Here is a 20,166-nt window from a genome sequence, read left to right as displayed (position 1 = left end):
TGAATGCAATGTTTGTCAGCTAAATGATTAGAACTTGGAATGTTGTTTTATTTTCTTGTTTGAATACTCATTTTTGCTTTTGAAAGTAACACAAATATCTGTATGTGATTTTTTATGTCCAGTTAAAGTTACTTCTGATTCTTTCAATTTGAAGAAAGTCTAACAATGCTAGACCAGTAAAATCTAAGGCCACCAAAAGGATGATGATTTTTGTGCTACTTTTGGTTGTTAAAAGGCAGATGGTGTAATTCTGGAGTGAGATACATACACAGGTATGTTGAGCAATTTTTGAAGATTTGGGTGTGTAGAACAGAACATCTAAGTTGTAACTAAGTTGTAATCAAATTCACTTAATATATCACAATTTATGTCCCTAGACTAACTTGTGTACAACCATCAGGAAACCTATAATAAATATTGTAATTCAGTGATGCTTATTATGACAGAAGGTTTAGATGAACAATTCTTGTTCTTCATTACAGAGATGAGAAATATTAGAAATCATTCCATTTGCTTTTGTTGCAAGTCCTTCATTTTAATTTTTCAAGGATATGGTTATTCAGGGCTACCAACAAAACAATGCAAATGACAAAACAGGTAATATAAAAAACTGATGTGTCCTGTGGTTTTGAATTTACATAATAATCAAGTCTTCCAAAGTCATTTACCAGATAAAATTTTTATGGAAATATAATTTTTGGAAGTCTATTTTCCAAGACATTCAGACAGTCTTCCGGTCAGCAAGTACTCGAATGATGCTGCCATGTCCACCATGAGCAACAAGCTGAAAGAGAAAATTACAATTGTCAAAAGTTCATAGCCTCAAAGCTTTATTTTAATGGGTATTACAGCAGCTTAACAGTATCATAGCTTGCCCTGATACCCATCTTCCAGTTAGTCAATATTGGTTAGAGCTAGTTAAAAAGTTACTGCAAGTTTGTTCATTTTCCAAAAATTTGTTACTTAATCAAAATAGGCACTTCTCTGGGATTCTCTGGCAGGTTTCCCTTGTACAGTAAAGTGAAATGCTTCAATTTTTATCTAATTCCAGAAGTTGAACTTATCAGAAGTGTCCTCAAAAGGACAAGGTAAGAAACACTTACTTATCTAAATTGACAGTAACTCTGAAATGCAGGCAGACAAATTATCAAATTCAATTTATATATACCAATCTATAGATATTTAAACTTTATCTTTATTTTAAAGAAACACCTCATTGCCAAACTTCACTCAATGTTTTTGCATCCAGCAACATAAAATCATATCAAATATTGCGTACTATGTAATCAATCAAAATGCAATCTTTGAAAATTCAAAAATTAGAGGTTAAACCTAGCATTTAACACACCTTGTCATGCCAAGTTAACAATGATGCACAATAGCTATCACTTGGTTCTGAAAATCCCCTGTAAATGTATTTCATCAGAACATCTATCTCATGAAAATTGAGGCTTTTTGCTGCAGCCTCAACCTCTGATGATTTGTAGGCTGTTAGGACTCTTATTATCAGATCAAATGCTTTGTCCTGTAGAAGATTCAAAAACAAAAATATACTGGTTGACAATAAAAAACCTCAAAATTCTGATACCTGAATCATATTGGAATGCCCTTGATTACTTGGATAATTAATTGCATTAATCTGTAATGTTTAATAGTGTGATTTCATGGTCAGGCCTGGTCATAAGACTTTTAGCAGGGGAGTAATAAACAGCTCTCATAATAATTTCAAGGTGAGCTCGATTTGTAGAAAATCAAGAATAAAAACAAAAGGAAAAAGTTAATTCAAGGAGAGTAATTTGATTTTTGCTGTCATTTGAGAAGATGGTTTAAATTTGATAAACATTGTTTTTTCTTTTGGGTACTATTGATCACAATTTTAGGCGCACAATGAATCTTTCTTTATGACTATTTTAAGGTGCACCTTGAGCACCTATTGGGGCAAGGCTTGCCTGATGCTCATGAATGTAAAACTCTGGCGAAACCTTGCTGTCTTTCTGGGGTATGCCAATCTCCTTATTCACTATTAGGTTTAAACTCTTGAGAACTCATTAAAAAATGATTTCTTAAGGTCAGCACCCAAATGAAAGCTTATTTCTTACCTTTCTTTCCTTATTTTTTGAGCCGGCAGGAGCTTGTTCAAGTAATAACTTCAGTGCTTCATTATTTTTCTTACTGGGTTTACAAATTAAGAAAATTTGAGATATATAATGAAGTATATTATTAATAAAGAGCAAAATTGATATAAGTAGCTGAACTATTTGATATCAGTCATTAACCAAATATAATATTCTATATAGGTTGGTTTCCAGTTTCTTGACTGCTACATTTCTTCATCTACATTACATTATCTAGTGCTACATCTACATTATCTCAAGCATGGTGTGAAAATCAGCTCATTTTTATCTTGTCCATTGAAGCTCATATTTCTATGTCACTATCTTTTAAAGTTTAGGCAGACAGCTTGTAGTTAATTGACAAACATACTTTAGATTTTTGTCTGACTTAAAATATCAGAATACTGATACAGAATTTTAAACTAAAAAATATGTCCAGTTGTTGATTGAAACAAGCCAAACTGAAATCATGAGCACATTTTCTTCATTCAGTACAGGATTTCTGAAAAACTTTTGAAAATTAATATGCAAGTTTGCAACAACTTGTTGTCCTTGAATTATTTTATTTCCTAAATGTGGGGAATGGATCAAAAACTAAAATTTGTGTTGAATCACAAGGGAACTTGAATTTGGTCTCTCCAGGATGCCAATCTTTTGTGTATGTTTCAGGAGAGATGTAAAGGCAAGTCTTGTGAGCTGACAATAGGATTTAGGGGGAAACAACTGAGTCAGGCATTTTATCATGTTTCTTTTCTTAGTAGTTTTATTGTACAAAGTGGTACTTGTTGCTATATTTTCATGTAAAATGGCTTCATTGTTAGGCACGATCAAATGCCTGCATGCCTATTTTTGAGCCAGCATGGCCATGCCAATAGAAATATTACCAAGGGTGAGTCTCTTCTTTCTACATAATAGAACCTTTTTATTGTTATGTGGACTGATTTTTAAACTGCTATTTAGCTCTGCCAAAAACAAAAGGCTCTGCCAAAAACTGAAAACATGTCCCCATTTTCAGTTTTTGGCACAATCCAGGTAATTTTATCAATGCTGCTTGATGGCAGAACTAAAAGTTTTGGCTGGTTTTAGTAATACAAGAACGTCAACTCCCTTGGTAATATTTTCGACAGGCTAGTGGCAGTAGTGATGCTAGCTAGGCATATTTTCTGATTTGCTAATTTCAAAGCACTATTGGTTAAATTTCTTTCCTCTTAAAATTTTTTATCAATGTTCGGACATTTTCTACACTGAAGAGTGTCAGAGAAAAAGCTCAAGCATGTTTTAAAATGTGTGCTTTTTTAAAGCCTTAAATTTTCTACCACTAAAAAGCTGTTTCCAAATGCATGGGCAATTTATGCTTTGTACGCCAATCACACCAAACACTCACTAGCCTTTAAACCGGTTTAGTTTGAAGTGCAAATATCGCTTTTGAACAAAATAACGGCATAAATGTGAATAATAAAAGTGGACGTTTTAAAACTGGCCTAGAAACAAGGAAGAGGATACGACATGAGTAACTGTTGAATGTCTCCTTCGCTCGGTCCTTGATCTTGCACTTCTTCGGCTTGATCATCCTGGAATACATCTTCATCAAATTTATCAACATCTACTTTTCTAAATTCTCGTGCTGATGATGATTTAGACATGTTTCTATCGTGCTTTATTTCCCCAAAGCTAACTTCGCCTTCCGCAGAACCCTTCCCTTTCCTTCGCAGAGGCGTAACATCCAGGAGAACCTCGAGTAGATGCTGTAGCAAGATTGCCTCTCATTCGCTCAAATTAAACACTCTTTTCATGGAATTTGATCGCGGAAGCAATCGACAAACTGAAATTATGAAAGCTCTTATCAAAGATGGCGATTTTGAGTCTTACAAGCTAGCAACATTGAATAAACCTGTACCAAATGAAGGGGAACTGCTCATCAAAATTTTAAAAGTGTCGATTTGCGGGTCTGATATTGCTTTATATAAGTGGAATGATGGTAAGACTAGTTGAATGTTATTCAAGTTGAATAACATTATACATACCGTACTGTTGTAGAAATCTACTCTAAACAGTGTGCATTGTATTCACTACATTCGAGAAGTTTTCTACAAGCTACATAACCACGCAAATGAATCTCCAAAAGCCAAGTTAGTTTGTTAGGAAACATTTATAAATTTTTTTGGAAAATATGTCTTGCATATCACTAAGGAAAACCACATGGCATATTGTATGCCCCAATTCTCCCGAAAATTGAAATATTTTGCAAAAGGGGCCACAAGTCGCTTTTTTGTAAAGGGGCCACAAGTCGCTATTTTGTAATCCTTATTATTTATCTCTGCACAGTTTTATTAGTGATTTAAATTCACTTGTCAATTCTTTGAATTGAAAATCCTAATTCATATTCTGGCAGCAAAGCAGTTCATCAATTTGTTCTACCAATTCTCTAAAAGCATGTTTCAATTTTCTCCAGAGCATTTTTAAAGATGCATTCACAGCTCTAGCTATTTTTAACTGTTTGATTAGCCAATCTAAGTTTTTGCTAACATTTTAAAGCTTATGTTTTTTATTTTCAGTTGGCAAGAGCATTGCTTCTCTCCCATTTATACCTGGGCATGAATGTGTTGGAATGGTACTTGAAAATTCAATATTTTAGCCAATTTTCATTTCTTTGTTTTTATGGAAATATATTATTTTTATATCATGTCATATCAACCTTTGTTATCCAAGAAGTAAGCAACAGAAGAGAGAGCCAAGAAGGGTTTGAATGTGCTATTCTTGAAGTAGTTAAATGTACTTTCAGATGCTTTTTTCAGATTGAAGCTATTGGAGAAAACTGCCCACCAGAATACAGAGAAGGACAGAGAGTATGCTGTGAAAACCATTTCTTTTGTGGAGAATGCTATCAATGTTCCCATGGTAAATAATATTAATTGTTTAATATCTTGCAAAATTTTGCAATATTTAATTTAAAAAAAACATTTGTTACTGTGTATTTTTTTGTGCTATTTCAGACCAGCAAAATGTGTGTCAAAATATGGGGCAATATGGGCATGGGAGAGGAACAATGCATGGAGGTGTGTGGAATTGTTTCAAAGTATTTATATATTGAGAAATTTAAGTTACAACCGGATAAAGCAGCCATAGAATTTTATGCTTGAGCGTAAGAATTAAGAAACAAAATTCATTTCTGGTGAATCTGTGATTTATTTTTCTATCTTTTTTTAAGTAAAGCAAAATATTGTTTTAGTCTTTGAACTGCTTTGTACCCTTTCCAAGTATAATTATGAATTCTGGTTTGGTACTATTTACAAAGTCTCTTTCCAGGAACCATCTATTTTCTGCCAATCACTTTTTTCCAAGCACTCTAAAGTTGCAGTAGTTTAGACAAAATGGTATTGCTAACATTTCTCATTTACTCCTTATGTTGACTGAAAAAGGAGAAGCTAAAACAGTGCAAAGAAAACAACCATTTAGTATGATGCAAATGTAATCATTGTTTTGAAATAATAATTGATAGATATGTCTCCTTTGGTATATTTAGTATTTTGTCCTTTGATATTTTTAAGCTACTCTCTATTATAAGTCACAGCAAATTTGGTTCATAAAAAATGTAAGCCACCCTTGGTTATAAGCTGCACCCACAAAACTATGTGGAATTACTTGGCTTGAAATGACAGATTCAAAAACTGATAAAAACCTAATTGTGTACTTAACCAAGAAATAGACATGAGAAGTTCAACCAACAACAATATTGTCCAGCATGGGATCATCAATAGGATCTAGAAGTAATTCATCCTAGTCTTCTGCATGAACATTCTCAGCTTCAAGGTATCTAGCAGAAAAGCTTGGTAGGATCTGGATAAAATAATATAAGCCACCCTTGTTTATAACCCACCCTTGATTAAAAGCTGCCACAAAACGTGCCAGAAAATAATTACAAGCTATCTCTTATATTCGAATAAATACAGTACTTGATTAATTGAATGTAACTTAGTCAAGGTAGGATTACTAAAGGTGCAATGGGCTTGAGAAAAATTGTTTTAAGCATAATAGCTATTTCTCTTTCCTCAGAGTTCCACTCATGAGAAGACAGAATGACTCTAATTTCTGCTTTTAAACTGTTCATATTATGTTACCAAAAAGTGAATGGTAACAAATGGAAGTTATCTTTTATAGTTTTATTGGCCATTTGGATGCTTGATTGGCTTTTTATAAACAATCAATTCCCTCTGAGTTAACTCCCAGTCTGGCATACTTTCAGGTTGCTCTGAGTATTCCATCATTCCTGCACGCTACTGCTACATTTTGAAGACGGATATTGATGACAACAAAGCCTGCATCTTGGAGCGTAAGTAAGAAAAGCTGACCAAAGTAATACTACTGCAACTACACAGACATACTACATGTGATCTTGAAATTTGTTCAGAGAAATATAATTTATATATTCTAGATTATACATTGCAGCAAGGCCACACAAAATAAGCTGTTAAACAGGTTTTTACTTTGCAATTCAGATAATGCAAATAACTGTGCATTTAATTATTTCCTGGGGACATCTGTCGCTTTTTTGTTGCAGATTTTGATGTAAAGTTTTGATCACACGTTTTCAGTAAATGTCTGATGAAGTTATTTTTCTGCATAGCCTTTGGTGTTGCCCATAATGCTTGCGAGGAATTAAAACCACAAAATGACACGGTTCTAGTGCAAGGTAAAGCATTGTAACAGCTATAAGATTTTCTTTTTATTACACGCATTCCATTCCATCTCAGCATTTTCTCTTTTTTGGCTCTATCTGAATCAAGAAAAATATTTCCCCTTTCTTACAACTTAATTTGATTATCCCGAACAGAAATAGTGGAAGGAAAATGCGATCCTTTCTTCCTTTTGAAGCTCGTATGATATTTTCCATGCTCTGTTCCCCTTAGCTTTGGTCTCTTAGTTTCTTCCAAGAGTCCGAGTCTCCAAGTCTCTGGTGTCAAGGACAGCCTTTCGGCCAATGTTTTCAAAACCTCCTTAAAATAATGAATAAAATCCTATTCTAGATATAGAAACTGGAGCTCTGTTGCTTACTCGAAAGCAGATAAGATACTCAAAGAAGAAACTTGGGAGACTAACTGTGTTTGCTCCGCCAATGAAAGAGTCCAGTTTCCGCCTGTGAAAAGCTATGCCTATATAGCATTTCCTTTACCCTTTCTTTAAGTTGATGCCTTTGAAAACTGCAATCATGCAAGGCGGGGAACCCCTACTTTCATGGCTGTAGATTGTCTAATATGTGGGATTGTGTGGGTTTTCGGTAAGAATGAATAGATTTTTGATCGAAATTCGTAGGATTTTTCGAATTCTGCTAATTTTTATGGATTGATGTCTTATTATAGGATGTGGTGCAATTGGCTTAATGTCTATTGGTATCATCAAATGGATGGGAGCATCGAAAATGTAAGAAGGTCTCTTTCATAAATTTGCATGCCATGAAATCAGAACTTCACATAGAAGACACGATGTTGTCCTTTTTTGCTATCTTTGAATAACCATCCATTAATTTGTAATTTTGCGTTAAGAAAAAAAGATAATGGAACTTAAGCTTATTTTGTTCTGCAAAATTTAAAAGTAGCATTACTGCTAAAATCAGAAGCATTACGATTTTTGACGAAGATATATTCAGAAGAGCTATTTCCACTCTCATTTGGTTACATATTATATCAATTTAAGTTTCCTCAACCGCTTTAAGCACATAGTAATCCGTATTTGAATGAATAACCTATACAACCATCTGTGTTCACATTGTTTCTTTGAGACGATGTTATTCGCCTATCTGTGATTTCAAAATGAGCCGCAGTCTTAACATGGCGTCTGTTCCATTTTAATTTCGATCCGTTTTCGATGTGCGTTTTCAAATCAAACCGTTTTCAGTATGTAGCCACAGTAATAACTTCCAACGTTGAAGAACTAATAACAAATTGTTTCTTTAGCAATTTGACACATCAGCTAAGCATACCTCCGTTCGTGCGAGCGTCTTTGTATTTCCTCTTTATCTTCTATCATTTGCATTCAAAGCAGGGGCGAAAATACCGGGAGGGTGTGGGGGGGGGGGGGGTGTGACACCCCCCCAATCTAAAAAATAATCGATTTCGCAGGGCAATCGAAGATTTCGCAGGGCGCCAAGAAGAGCTTTGTTGCCACGTAGAAATGTCACCTCTGAAGTTCGTAAAGGGCCGTTTAGGAATTTTGAAATGGAAATATCATATTTGTTATGAACCTACCTTCCTGATATTGCATTTTAGAGAACGGAACAGGTATGTAAGGAAAAGCTCCGTTATTTGCAAAGCGAAAGCATGTCTTACCGAAAGTCATAGCCAATGGATGCAATGATTGATGCATATGTTTATGAGGGCAAGGTTGAGTCCATATAAATAAATTTCAAGTTGTAAAAAGTTTTCATGACAAGCACGGCGTCACTGGGGGGAATAGGGGGCTGAAGGCCCTCACTTTGGTCAAGATAAGAACTTTTTTATCATTTTTTCTATTAATTTTTAACAGTGCATGAAATAAAAAGAGAGTAAACTGTTAAGATGCCGATTTTGTTTGATCTAATTACTAACTTTTTCACGTATATTTTTTTTCTTTTATTTGCATTAATTCAGTAAATCACTTTCTGTATCATTGCAATGTTTTAATTTTGGATGGCCTTCTCGATACAAGAAACTGCACATTTCTGTTCAGGAAATAAAATTTCCCCAATCAAAACAACATCTTCGTCTGTCAGTCACAACTATGTGCAGTCTGAAACGAAAGGTTACTGTTTCTTTCCTTCCCCAACGTCTATCACTAGAGTTTTAGCATGACATGTCCCTCCCTATTTTTCCCAATAAACAATAATCAGTTTTTTAGCACAATAGTATTTTGCTAAATTTTAGTCTGAAAGATGCTTTTTAGCCCTATTACAAGGTATAATTTCAAAAATTTTCTTCACGTCGGACCCAACCATGGTGGGTCCTCCTATGTCACTAAAGGTGATTCTTAGTCCCCCTGGGCTCAATTTCGTTGCTCCGCCCATATAATGCACCAAAAAATCATTTGCCACGAGATAGAAGCTTTATTATCAAGGAAAACCAAATTTGACATATAATTTACGCTCACGTAGAGAAATAGAAGTTTCAAGTTTGTTTTTATTGCTTAGAAGTTTTTCCATGGTAAAGACCAGTGTACACTGGTGAAGCTTTCACTAGTAACCTATAGAGTATAGACAAACCTTTGCTACCAGGTCTGCTGGGCACCACTCAGTTTTGCAGGGCAGAAACCCTTTTCACCCCCCCCCCAAACCTACTGGCCAAGTTACGCCCCTGATTCAAAGCACTCTCAACACAACAGTCTTTAGCCCCCCCCCCCAACAACAACTTTGCAAGGACTTATGTTGGCCTGCGTAAAATACATTTTTCTCTTCTACTTAAAAAAGTATAACGTGACTAGTGCTTAGAGTATTAGCTGATACTTCCTCTTGTCTTTGAAAAAATAACTGTTCTCCCTTCCAAATTCAATGCTGAATGCATGTTGTTTTTCAGGGAAATATATAACTGCAAATCGTCATTGATTTGGGGGAAAGGGATAAATCGAAGTTGCAAGGGCTGCGTAAAGTAGAAACTTGCAATGTTTCATTTTGTCTCAACAATTTTGTCAGCGATTGTAGGGATGATGTCCAAATCGATAATGCCTTCGAGCTGAGAATCTATTTTTTCCCTGTTTGTTAATTTTTTGGATTTTTTTATTTTAAAGCAATTTCGTGACCACTTGATGTGTTTTTAATTGTTAGAATCGCTACGGATATTTTTGACCAAAAACTAGAGAAAGCAAAGATAATGGGTGCAGATGTTGTAGTTAATGGAAGAAATGAAAATTTGAAGGATGTTGGTGAGTTTGAAATGTTTTTGATAAGTATCGTTGATTGCTGTTGGGCTGATTTCTTGGTATTTCACAAGGCTTCTCTCTGTGTGCTACAATCCTTGCAAAACATAGTTGCAAGGCATTAGCTACCTTTCCAAGTCACCAGCGCCAGGGACGTCAGAGAAGGAAAGCATGAGGGTCACACGCCGTGTTGCCTTTCAAAAGGAGGGACAAAAGGGACCAAAGTGCCCTTACATAAAAGTACCCTTGACATCGGCCTTTGGTAATTGCCAAAAAGATTCATGCGGAATTCTGACTGTAGGGCTTTTTTCACGATGACATTTCTCAAAACATGATAAAAACTTCTCATGTCAAAAGTTAGCCAATTTTCAAGATACCCAAAAAAGATCACGATAAAATGACAGTTAATAAAGAGTAAGTACAAGCTGGAAAATTATCTTTCATATGCCCTTTTTATTTAAGCCTGCCCCGATGCCCCTCGGTCGTTCCGTCATCCCTGATAAACGCTGTTGCTATATTCTTCCCCCTCCCTGGTACAATGTTGATTTCTACTTTAGATGTGTTTATGATTACAATCCTAGTTAAATTGCCACTTACAGTCATGCAATATTGATGTTAATCGACATCGTTTTAGGGGGAGATTTTGAAATGGGAGAAACATTTTTGTAAGGGTTGTTTTAAAGCTTAATACTTGCAAAGCATCTGAAAAATTTTAGCCACTGCAACGGTTATGATCTTCGAAGAAAATGTAAACAAGATGTTCCCGGATCTCTTTACAAGAGGGCAGTTTCACGGCTAACAATTAGGCAGACGCCTTTTTCAGCTCAATTTAGAATTATACCCAGTAGTGTTATGCTAACAAAATAGCAAGGGGAGCTCTTGCACGAAATGTTGTGAAAGACAATAGCAAAAGTAGAAATTGGCTAATTTTCAGTATCAACAAGGGGGCTCAGCCGCGTCTGCCCTTTAAGCCCCTTAGCTCTATACCCCTAATTATACCTAACTGGCTGTTCAAAGCTCCATGTTTGAAATCAATAAAGAGATGCGTTATGTGCATTAAAATTTAGATCTGAAAAGATACCGATATAGAATTTTGCATAATATCACATGTTCCCCATATATCATATATCCCTTTTGACAATAGTGGACCTAGGCAATTTTATTCGCCGTAATTGCCTTGGGCCCCGTATTTGCTTAAATTTGCAGCTTTGCCATCGCAGCTGAATTAGAAAATTCAAAAATTGCAGAAAAAGTATTAAAAGCATTTTGATCTGGTACTTCTTACAATATATTGTTCTCAGAACTTTGGATCATCTCTCCTCTCGCATAGCTGTAGAGTATGGTCGAGAAAGCGAACTATTTCATAACAGGCATATCGTTTAATAAAAGAATTTTTTGTTCAGTTTTCAAGGAAACAGATGGAAATGGCGCGGGAAGGATTTTGGAAGCCTCTGGGGCACAGCCTCTGGTCAACGAATCATTTCAATTACTTCGGTAATTTTAAATTTTTATAACACGATACAGCTTCCAACTGAAAAGATATACTTTTCATGATGATGCATATTGTAGAGACTTTAATTCTTTTTCATGTCTCTCTTATAATAAAATGTCAGATTTTATGGTTATCTTGTATCATTATCTTCAATCGGACATTTATAGTAACTACAATAAGTTAATAATCATACTAGATTTTAACTTTAAATATCTATCGAGATGCATGATTACGATGATGGTATTTTAGATATTACTATATTATCTTAAAAGGTAAATAGCAATTTGAATCTTCTTTCTGTTGACGGTTTTCTTTTTTACAAAATTTGAAATTAATCATATTTTTTTTCTGTTCGCCCCATTTAATCAGAAAGGTCCTATCCGTTTCATACTCGCCTGTGCTCCAGACAGTTAATTTTTTGACATCGTTCAGCTAGATTTCTACTTAAAAAGCATCAGAAATTTGGCATTTTAGAAATTGTCACAACTCCACATGTCACATTTCATATAAAGTAATTAAGTCAATATGTTTTTACCGTTTGGCCTAAAAATTGTATTACTCTTCGTAGAAAGGGCGGTATGTGTGTATTTGTTGGGATTCCCAAGGTATGTATCTTTTTTAACTTTTGTTGACCAGTAGCTCACTGGCATCACAAAACAAAAAGTTTTTATCAAGGGGCTTGAACTACACTTGCCTAGATATAGGTTTCATCGGTTATATTGATTTTAATAGGAAATGTTATTTAAAAAAAGTTTTAATAGATAGATTAAGCAGTTTGCCATGGTTGCTGTGCTGCTGGGCTGTTGTGTGTTTGGACAATGACGTGACAGTGACAAAATGTCTCTTTTGAGAACTCAACGTCACAGAAAAACATTTCGGGAACTTACTGTAAAAATCTAACTTATTCAGAGACATTGAAAATACGTACAGAAGCATGGATGTTAAAGCTTATGAGTACCTTACTTTCAAATTCAATACCATTATTTTCTATGCACCAGAGTGATAAAGATTCTTTATTTCGACAGGAACCTCTTCACGTGGAAAATGTCGGTCGCGATATTATATTCAAGTCACTTACACTGAAAACTGTTCATGGACGAAAAATATTTCGATCATGGGAAGAATCAGAAAAGCTTATCCACGAAAACAAGTAAGAAATTTTTCTATTCGGTTTTCCTATTTCGCATCTCTTAACCTCTTCACTTCCTCTTCGAAAAAATCGCTTTTGGAGGAGTTCGTTTTCACCATAGGACTCCATAGGTAAACTTTTCAATAGGCAAGCGGCACTGATTGGGCAACCTCAACAGTCATGTGCTCGCGTTTTCTGATTGGCCTATTACGATCCACAACTGGATATAAATATTTCCTACCGTAAAGTTTTTCAATTTATGTTCTGACGTTTTATACTCTGAGGAATCTCAGACGAAAAGTATGACCCAATTATTTGTTTCTATTTTCAAAGCCAGTTTTATATTTGTACCACCAAAATATTGTTTGCTTTTCATTTCGTTTTAAAACTCTACATGGTCGTCTTAAAAATGTTTTCATTTTTCATCGTGCAGCCTCACCAATATGATATTCATTTCCGATGCCTATAAAGTATGCAAAAGGGCAAACACTTGTTTATATTTTCATCCAACCCAGGCCTCAAATATTACCGTTTTATGTGATTATTTTTCAAAATTCAAACTTAAATCTTACCATTTATGTCGAATTTTTTCCCCGAAAGCTGGTACACACAGAAACTTGTACGTATTCTTGAAATATTGGGAAAATATACTTTGAATTCAACCTTTTCCAAAAAATCCAAATACCCAAAATACTGAAAACGGAACAGGTTTTCCATTTTCCTTTTACTCTGAAAACAAATATTTATATTAATAAATTGGATTGACGAAGCAAGGAAAACCGCCTAACCCTGTTGTTGCACTGGGCGCTTAGTTAACAACGACTCCATTTTATGGGTAAGTCTAAACGACATAGAGATATAAGCTTTTCGTATATTGAACACCTCCTTTAAAATACGTTGCATTAAATTCTTCAAAACACAAATATAGTGAAATACAAGTCCAAAGGAAAAAAATGAAAAGGAAATTATTTGACTACCGAGATTCCTTCAGAAAATGATACAAATAACTATTGACGCTATCAAGAAAAGCACGAGTCCGGAGGAAAGAATAACAAATTTGCGTTTTTTTAGGCTTACAGAGAAAGATAATGAAAACGTCTTTCTTTCCTTTATGTTACGAAATTGCGCTCATATACAGCAGCAATCACTTTGTACTTAGCGAGGATAGATAGTTGTGACAAAACATGGGCTTCTCCTCAGCTTTTACTTCCAGTGGCTGGAATTTCTAAAAGAGAGCAGTCGTTTCTCTAATACTTCCATCCTCTTAAAGGCCAGGTACGAGCAAAATGAAGCTATTTTTAAATTGGGGGGGGGGGGGGATTTTTTAATAAACATATAGAATTATTATGTTGAAAATATCGTACAGAGGTAATGTACAAATATGTACAAACCAACACAGTCATGGGAGAGAGGTATAAGAGGCAACACGTGCGCATTTCTAAACAGTATCATCTGCAAAACTTGGTTTGGGGACCCTCTAGTCATGGGAGAGAGAACTGAGAGGCAACATGTACAAATTTTCAAACTCAGTACGAACTGCAAACGTTTTGGTTTTGGGATCTTCTAGAATATTGAGGGGGCTCAAGCCCCCTGCTCTCTCTACCTACCCCCTTGAGTTTATCAAAGCAGATCCCCTTAAGGCAGAATCAATCAGGCATATCTTATATCAGAGGTCTATTGTGCTATGAGAAAAACATTGGGGTCCTGAGAAAAAAAATTCTCAAAAACTGCCAGCAATAACAAAGTACATACTGACCTGTCTCTACACCTCAGAAAAGAGGACACTGGCTAACACAAATATTCTTGAATTTTAGGGTTGATGTTAGCTGTATTATCACCCATGATTATCCAATGAGCAAGTTTGAAGAGGTAATTGTGCCGTGATACAAGTTGTGCAAAATTTGGGTTAAGGAAAGTTGTTTTTGATATTTGAATAATTTTTTAAGAACTGGCAACATGGAAGGTCAATTACCAACACTTTTGCCAAACTGTGCCTGCTAATATTTTATAATTTCTACTCATGTAGCACAACAGAGTCACAGCAATGTTGCAAAATCGCATTTCTGTAATTATGGAACATAAAAAGGGCAGGTGTACATCTTAGACCCCACTTCTCACAACTATTCTGTCATTGATAGCACAACTATCTGAGAGTAAGAAGGATTGTTTTTAAAATATATTCTTTAAAATAGGTTGAGGAAATTGCTACACTAGAAGGTTATTAGATTTTTCAAGGTGACATAATATTTGGTATTTCAAGCTTTGATAAGAAAATAAATTATTTCCAAAAATGCATTTTTGTTCTTGCAGGCCTTCAGAATTCTTTTTGATGGTGAAGGGTGCAAGATTATCCTGGATCCTTCCAAATGATGGTGTAAATAATTATTTGACTCCAAAGATAATTGATTATTACGAAATTACAAGCAAACATGTCATTAAAATGAAATTACATTAGGAAGGATAGGATAAGTACTTTGGTGATGTTATTTTATCTAAACTATGAAAAAGTATTGTTATTTGGAACAAGCTTTTTAACCAAGGTATTATTATTTTCATTATCACAATGATTTTACAACAAGTCTTTTATTATTACAAGTTATGAACAAAATACCATTTGGCTAAAGACAAAATTTTATTGCCTGGTAATGGGTGTTTATGAGTATGCTTTAAAAGATGAAAATATATAATTTAAACAGGTACACAATATCATTTCAATTTCCTCAATATGAATGAGAACTACAAACATATATAAATATCAAATATATAATAAAAAATAGAATATAGACTAGAAATGAGACATTATAGTCTGTCTGATGAGTGCGCAGGCACGAAACTGGGAGTAACAGAGAACATGTCTCATTTCTAGTCTATTTTCTATACTCTGTTCTTTTGCACATCGAGCACTGTCACGTCAGAATAGACAACGCAATCTGGAATAAATATCAAGATATATATCTAAATATTTCAAATGAGAAATTGTTATTTTATCATTATAAAAAACCTTAGTATAAAAATAATGCAGTGTTTAAATTGACAAGATAAAAATTCACAGTGTGAAAATTCACCCAAAAAAACTTTCAAGCAAAAAGTTTTTAAGAAAACATTCTGACAAAACTAGTGAATTTTTTGTCTTTTTCTGAAGATAATGATATCTAGCAGAGTTATTAGATTAAAAAAGTGGAGCCGTGCGAGCAGTTGCAGGCCTAGAATTGGAGGGTATATACAAATACAAGAGAAGCATATTACTAAAAGGCAGCTGGTTTTACTAACCAACTGATTAACTGCAACTGTCCCCTACTTCCCTCTGTTTAACTGCACCTAGTTGCAGGTTAGGTTGATGAAGTTTCCTCATGTAAAGTGTCATTTTGATTGGGTTCATGATCTTTTGTTGACTCTTCCTTTGGTATGTGTTTAGGAAGGTTTAATTTACTCATAAGTTCTTCCAATTTGTTTGCTTTACGCAATTCATTCTCTTGAATTATTGTATACAAATGTTGAGTAAGTTCTTCTTTCCGCTCTTCCTTTAATTTTAGGTCCAGTTTTGAGTTGACATATTCTTTTTCTGCTTTTTCATGGCGTTTTCTAAAATAACATTAAACAGACAGTACATCATTAAAATAATGTTTGCAGTGACAGTGTAGAACATAAAAATGGCTTTGAAAAGAGGAAAGAAAATTTCAAAACATACTGTGAAATTATGACAAGCAACACTGATTGGGCAACCTGTACAGTCATTTTGGCCCCTTTTTCCATCAAAAACTGGGTTCATACATTTAATAGCTTAGGACTTTTTATCATTAGTCTGATGTTTCATACTCTGAGGAGTTTCAAGGGAAAACTTGAGTATGTTTTAAAATGTTTGTTTTTTCAAAGCCATTTCAAAAAATGATAGGTACATAACATATCTACATCTCTATTTGAAATGAAATTCAAGAATCTGAGATGCAACAATTGTAGAAGAAAAATATTTTGTTGCTTTGCCTCTAATAGTTGAAACACTGCAATATATATATATTGCAAAAAAGGCATGCTAAAAATGAAGTGGGGAAGAATATAAATGAGATTTGATAAGGAACATCACATCAAGACATGGAAGAACTTACTGTGCATGACAATATGAAATAGTTGCTTCTTCTATTTTAGATCTTAATATCTCCACATCATTTGCAAGCAAAGAATCAAGCCTTGCTAATTCCTTTTGAATTGTCTGTAAATTGACTGCCTCATTTTTGGCTTTTTTAAACCTGTGAAGATGAAAAACACATGTTAATGTTCTGTTGGATTTTTGCACCATTTGTCAGTTGATAATAAAATTATTGAAATGCTCATCTAGAATGATGCTTGGAGGTTTAAATTTTTTATCTTTAAATCAATAGGTTTCTTGTTACTGTCTAGGGAAAACTTACTAATGATTTTTCTGAAAAATATTTTAGGATTGATTTGATACCATAATTTTTTTAAACAGCTGTGCTTATTAAAATAAATCACAAAAATCTACAAGATCAATATTGAATTATTACACCATTAAAATGTCTGAAAAGTTAAAAATAAATGATTGCAACAAGATCATAGAAGAAAATAACCTTTAAAACAAAGAATGATGAATATAAATAAAACTGATTCTAGTAACCTTTCAGTTATGGTATCTGAAATTATTTTCTTTTTCACTTTATTTTCTTCTTCCATTTCTTTTTGTCTCTTTTGAAGTTTTTCTAGTTCTGTCATTTGAATTTCTGCAGCACTAAAATCGTTTGAAAAATTGCTAATACTTGGATTAAAATATTAAAAAAATATTAAAACTTAAACTAAAATGTGTTTTTGTTATATCACAATTGTGTGGCCTTCCATAAACATCAATTAAATTTTGTTTCTTACACTAGGGGCATGTTGACACAAAACTAAACAAGCAACCAATGAAAATCTTAACCTTGTCTTATAATTTTAAGTATGGAATTTAAGAATTGAACACAATTACTATTTCTTATTTGCCTTTCTTTATTCCTCTCCAACTAACTATTTCTAGATATTCTTCAGCACTACTAGGACCTTGATCTTGTGAGTTCTTGTGATCCCTCTTTAAATGGTTGATACTTCCCTTATATGGGCACATTATGGTATATTTACCCAACCAAGAAAATTCGTATAGAAACACTAAGATAATTCAATAACAAACATTAATTCGAAGAAAATCAATATCCTTACTCTTCATCTGAAATAATTCTTATATCCACTTCTTTCTGACTATTCAGATTATTTGCATTTGTGGCTGAGGATTCTGGAGATTCATCTTTGTGCTTTGTGTCATCCAATTCATTCTGTTGAGATTCCTTTATTGTTTCTTTTTCAAGATTGTTTTCTTGAAATTTCTTTTCTTTGGCAAGAGCCTGACCATTTTCTTTCTTATCATTATCATGTTCCTTCTTGTCATTCAACTAAAGGTTAATTGAAATGATAGAGTTAAAAAGACTCAAGAAAGTATTTAGAAAATTTCACAAGCCAACCTGGTGACATAACAGCACAGCCGCCCTCAAGAGAGGTTGGGTTATCTGTTAGTGTAACCTATACTGATGCATGTGTCTTCTTATAGAGGTGAATTTGCTTATAGTAACAGCAGTGTTATAGTACTAACAAAATAACAAGGGGGGGGGGGAGGGTTCTTCCATGTGATGTTGCTAAAAAAAAGAGAAACATTATAAATTGGCTAATTTAAAATTAGTATCAACTAGAGTAGCTCAGCACCCCTGAGCACTATACCCCTGAGTCACAGTGCTAGTTGCAGTCAAATAAAAATTAGATCAGAGTAAGCAAAGCAGTTCAATTTAGCTCTGTTTACAGTCACATTCTTTAGGTATAGTCATCAGGGTAAAGTATTTTTCAACAAGATTTCGAGAGTGTACACAGCCAAAATTTTTTATGCCTTCTGAAAATCGATAAAGTTTTCTTGAATGATTCTGATTCTCGATCGGTGATACACTAGTACGATTCTAGGATTTTACATGCCACAGATTCTAGCCAAAATTTATCCAGAAAAAGATGGCTCAGAAATCAACCAGGCATAACTGTAGATTAAACTCCCTAAAATACAACTTGCAAGTTTTTATAGTGTAGGTTTGTCATGGTTAATGCTCGCAGCAGCTCTGGTGTAAAACGGGTCTGGAATGCAGATTGGTTTTAAAAGATTGGTCTGGTGCATTAATTTGGCATCTCGAAATTGCAACAGTTTAGTGTGATAAATACCAGGGCTACAACCTTTTTAGGTGTGCATATTCGTAATTGCTACGCTCTTGTTAAATGTGCAACGAAAACAATGAAAGTTATATCAATCATGTGCGAGCTTGTTCAATTTTGCAGAGTGTAGACATGAAACTTTTCATGCAACATTTGATTTGATGTGACAATCAGGCATCTACACTTGAACAGTGCTAAAAATCGAATCAATTTGAATTTGATAACAAAAAAGTAATTTTAATGGTATATGGAAGATTAGGTTAGTGTGTGGCAGGGTCCCCAAATTGGAAGTGGAGGGGGCAAGGCCAGCAAAAGAAGGGGGTCAAAGCTTCTTTCCTCTTTTACTGCAGCTTTTAAACTACTTGCTTCGCAAAGAAGTGGGGTTTATAAGTGGGGGGCGGGCCCTGTGTAGTCTTAGTATTATTGTTTGAGTTTTACATTCACATAACAAGCCCCCACCTCTTTGGCAATACGATTGGACCTTGTTTTGTCTCTTTTCATATTTGCCTTGCGCCTTTGATCCTTTTTTACTGCAAGAGTTGCTTTCAGTGTAATCTGTTGCCTTTCAGGATTCGTTCCATTTGTTTCTTGTTTCAAATGTTTCAATTCCTCGTCAGTAAATCCAGCCCATCCGGCCATGGTTTCCACGTCAATGGTTTACACAGATCAATTCATTTGTTGTTGTGGTTGTTGTTGTTTTGCGCAACAACAACAACAGCAACGTTTTCAAAAGATTTCAATCCAACTCAACTCACTGTCCCTCACTCACGAGAGATTTTGTCTTGCAGAAATCAAGAAGTAAAGTATGAAATGTAAGGACGTTTTATGCATTTTTACACCCCTTTATGAACTTCTAAAAGTCCACTGTTAAAATAAGGCTGTCAGTCATTTATTCGTTTTATAGTGTGAACATTTTAAGAGATGCAATCTTTTAAAAAACAAAGTTGGCTATATTATGATATGTCATTTGTCAAAACTTTGTAACTGCACATTTCAATTATTGGCATGACCTTTCGAAATCATACCCAACAACAGGGATGGATCCAGAGCAAATTTGAAGGAGAGGCAGTTTGTTTATGGGGGCGCTTAAAAACTTTCAGAAATTGCAACGAGTGTTGTACGCTGTCATGACTAAATTTAGTAAAGGTCTCTTATTAAAATTTGTCCCTTAATAGATAAATTTTCCCGCTGAAGATTTGCTGCTCTGCTGTAGTGGCCTAAACTTTGCTAGAGAACTCTGCAAAAGGGGCTGACTTGAATTCTTTTTCCTTACTAGGAAATGGAATTTCTAGGGGCCGAGAAAATTTGCCGATTTTGGTTGA

At 34.4% G+C, this 20,166-nt stretch overlaps 3 protein-coding genes across 3 annotated transcripts; 1 reads left to right on the top strand and 2 right to left on the bottom strand.

The window, feature by feature from the left end:
- Positions 1 to 509: 509 nt before the first annotated feature.
- LOC135693206 (actin-related protein 2/3 complex subunit 5-C) lies at positions 510 to 3,838 on the bottom strand. The gene is made up of 4 exons (XM_065211605.2): positions 3,618 to 3,838; positions 2,100 to 2,172; positions 1,349 to 1,525; positions 510 to 784 (listed from the first exon to the last, which is right to left on the bottom strand). The coding sequence occupies exons 1-4, from the start codon at positions 3,755 to 3,757 to the stop codon at positions 722 to 724; spliced, it is 453 nt and encodes a 150-aa protein (XP_065067677.1). The 5' UTR covers positions 3,758 to 3,838; the 3' UTR covers positions 510 to 721.
- Positions 3,839 to 3,867: 29 nt separating this feature from the next.
- LOC135693198 (uncharacterized) lies at positions 3,868 to 15,433 on the top strand. The gene is made up of 13 exons (XM_065211592.2): positions 3,868 to 4,092; positions 4,670 to 4,725; positions 4,910 to 5,012; positions 5,108 to 5,170; positions 6,358 to 6,444; positions 6,739 to 6,804; positions 7,472 to 7,532; positions 9,904 to 10,001; positions 11,399 to 11,489; positions 12,056 to 12,092; positions 12,513 to 12,637; positions 14,431 to 14,485; positions 14,927 to 15,433. The coding sequence occupies exons 1-13, from the start codon at positions 3,906 to 3,908 to the stop codon at positions 14,984 to 14,986; spliced, it is 1,089 nt and encodes a 362-aa protein (XP_065067664.2). The 5' UTR covers positions 3,868 to 3,905; the 3' UTR covers positions 14,987 to 15,433.
- A 135-nt stretch (positions 15,434 to 15,568) lies between these two features.
- Positions 15,569 to 19,510, bottom strand: LOC135693201 (uncharacterized). The gene is made up of 5 exons (XM_065211596.2): positions 19,304 to 19,510; positions 17,819 to 18,048; positions 17,247 to 17,357; positions 16,720 to 16,860; positions 15,569 to 16,198 (listed from the first exon to the last, which is right to left on the bottom strand). Exons 1-5 carry the CDS (start codon positions 19,481 to 19,483, stop codon positions 15,946 to 15,948), a joined length of 915 nt encoding a protein of 304 aa, XP_065067668.2. The 5' UTR covers positions 19,484 to 19,510; the 3' UTR covers positions 15,569 to 15,945.
- Positions 19,511 to 20,166: the final 656 nt, after the last annotated feature.

Source organism: Rhopilema esculentum, chromosome 11 (genome assembly GCF_057945365.1).
Source record: "Rhopilema esculentum isolate cy_ngs chromosome 11, ASM5794536v1, whole genome shotgun sequence".
Taxonomy (NCBI): Eukaryota; Metazoa; Cnidaria; class Scyphozoa; order Rhizostomeae; family Rhizostomatidae; genus Rhopilema; species Rhopilema esculentum.
The sequence above is the reverse complement of the archived record's forward strand: the minus strand, read 5'-3'. Positions and strand labels throughout refer to the sequence as shown.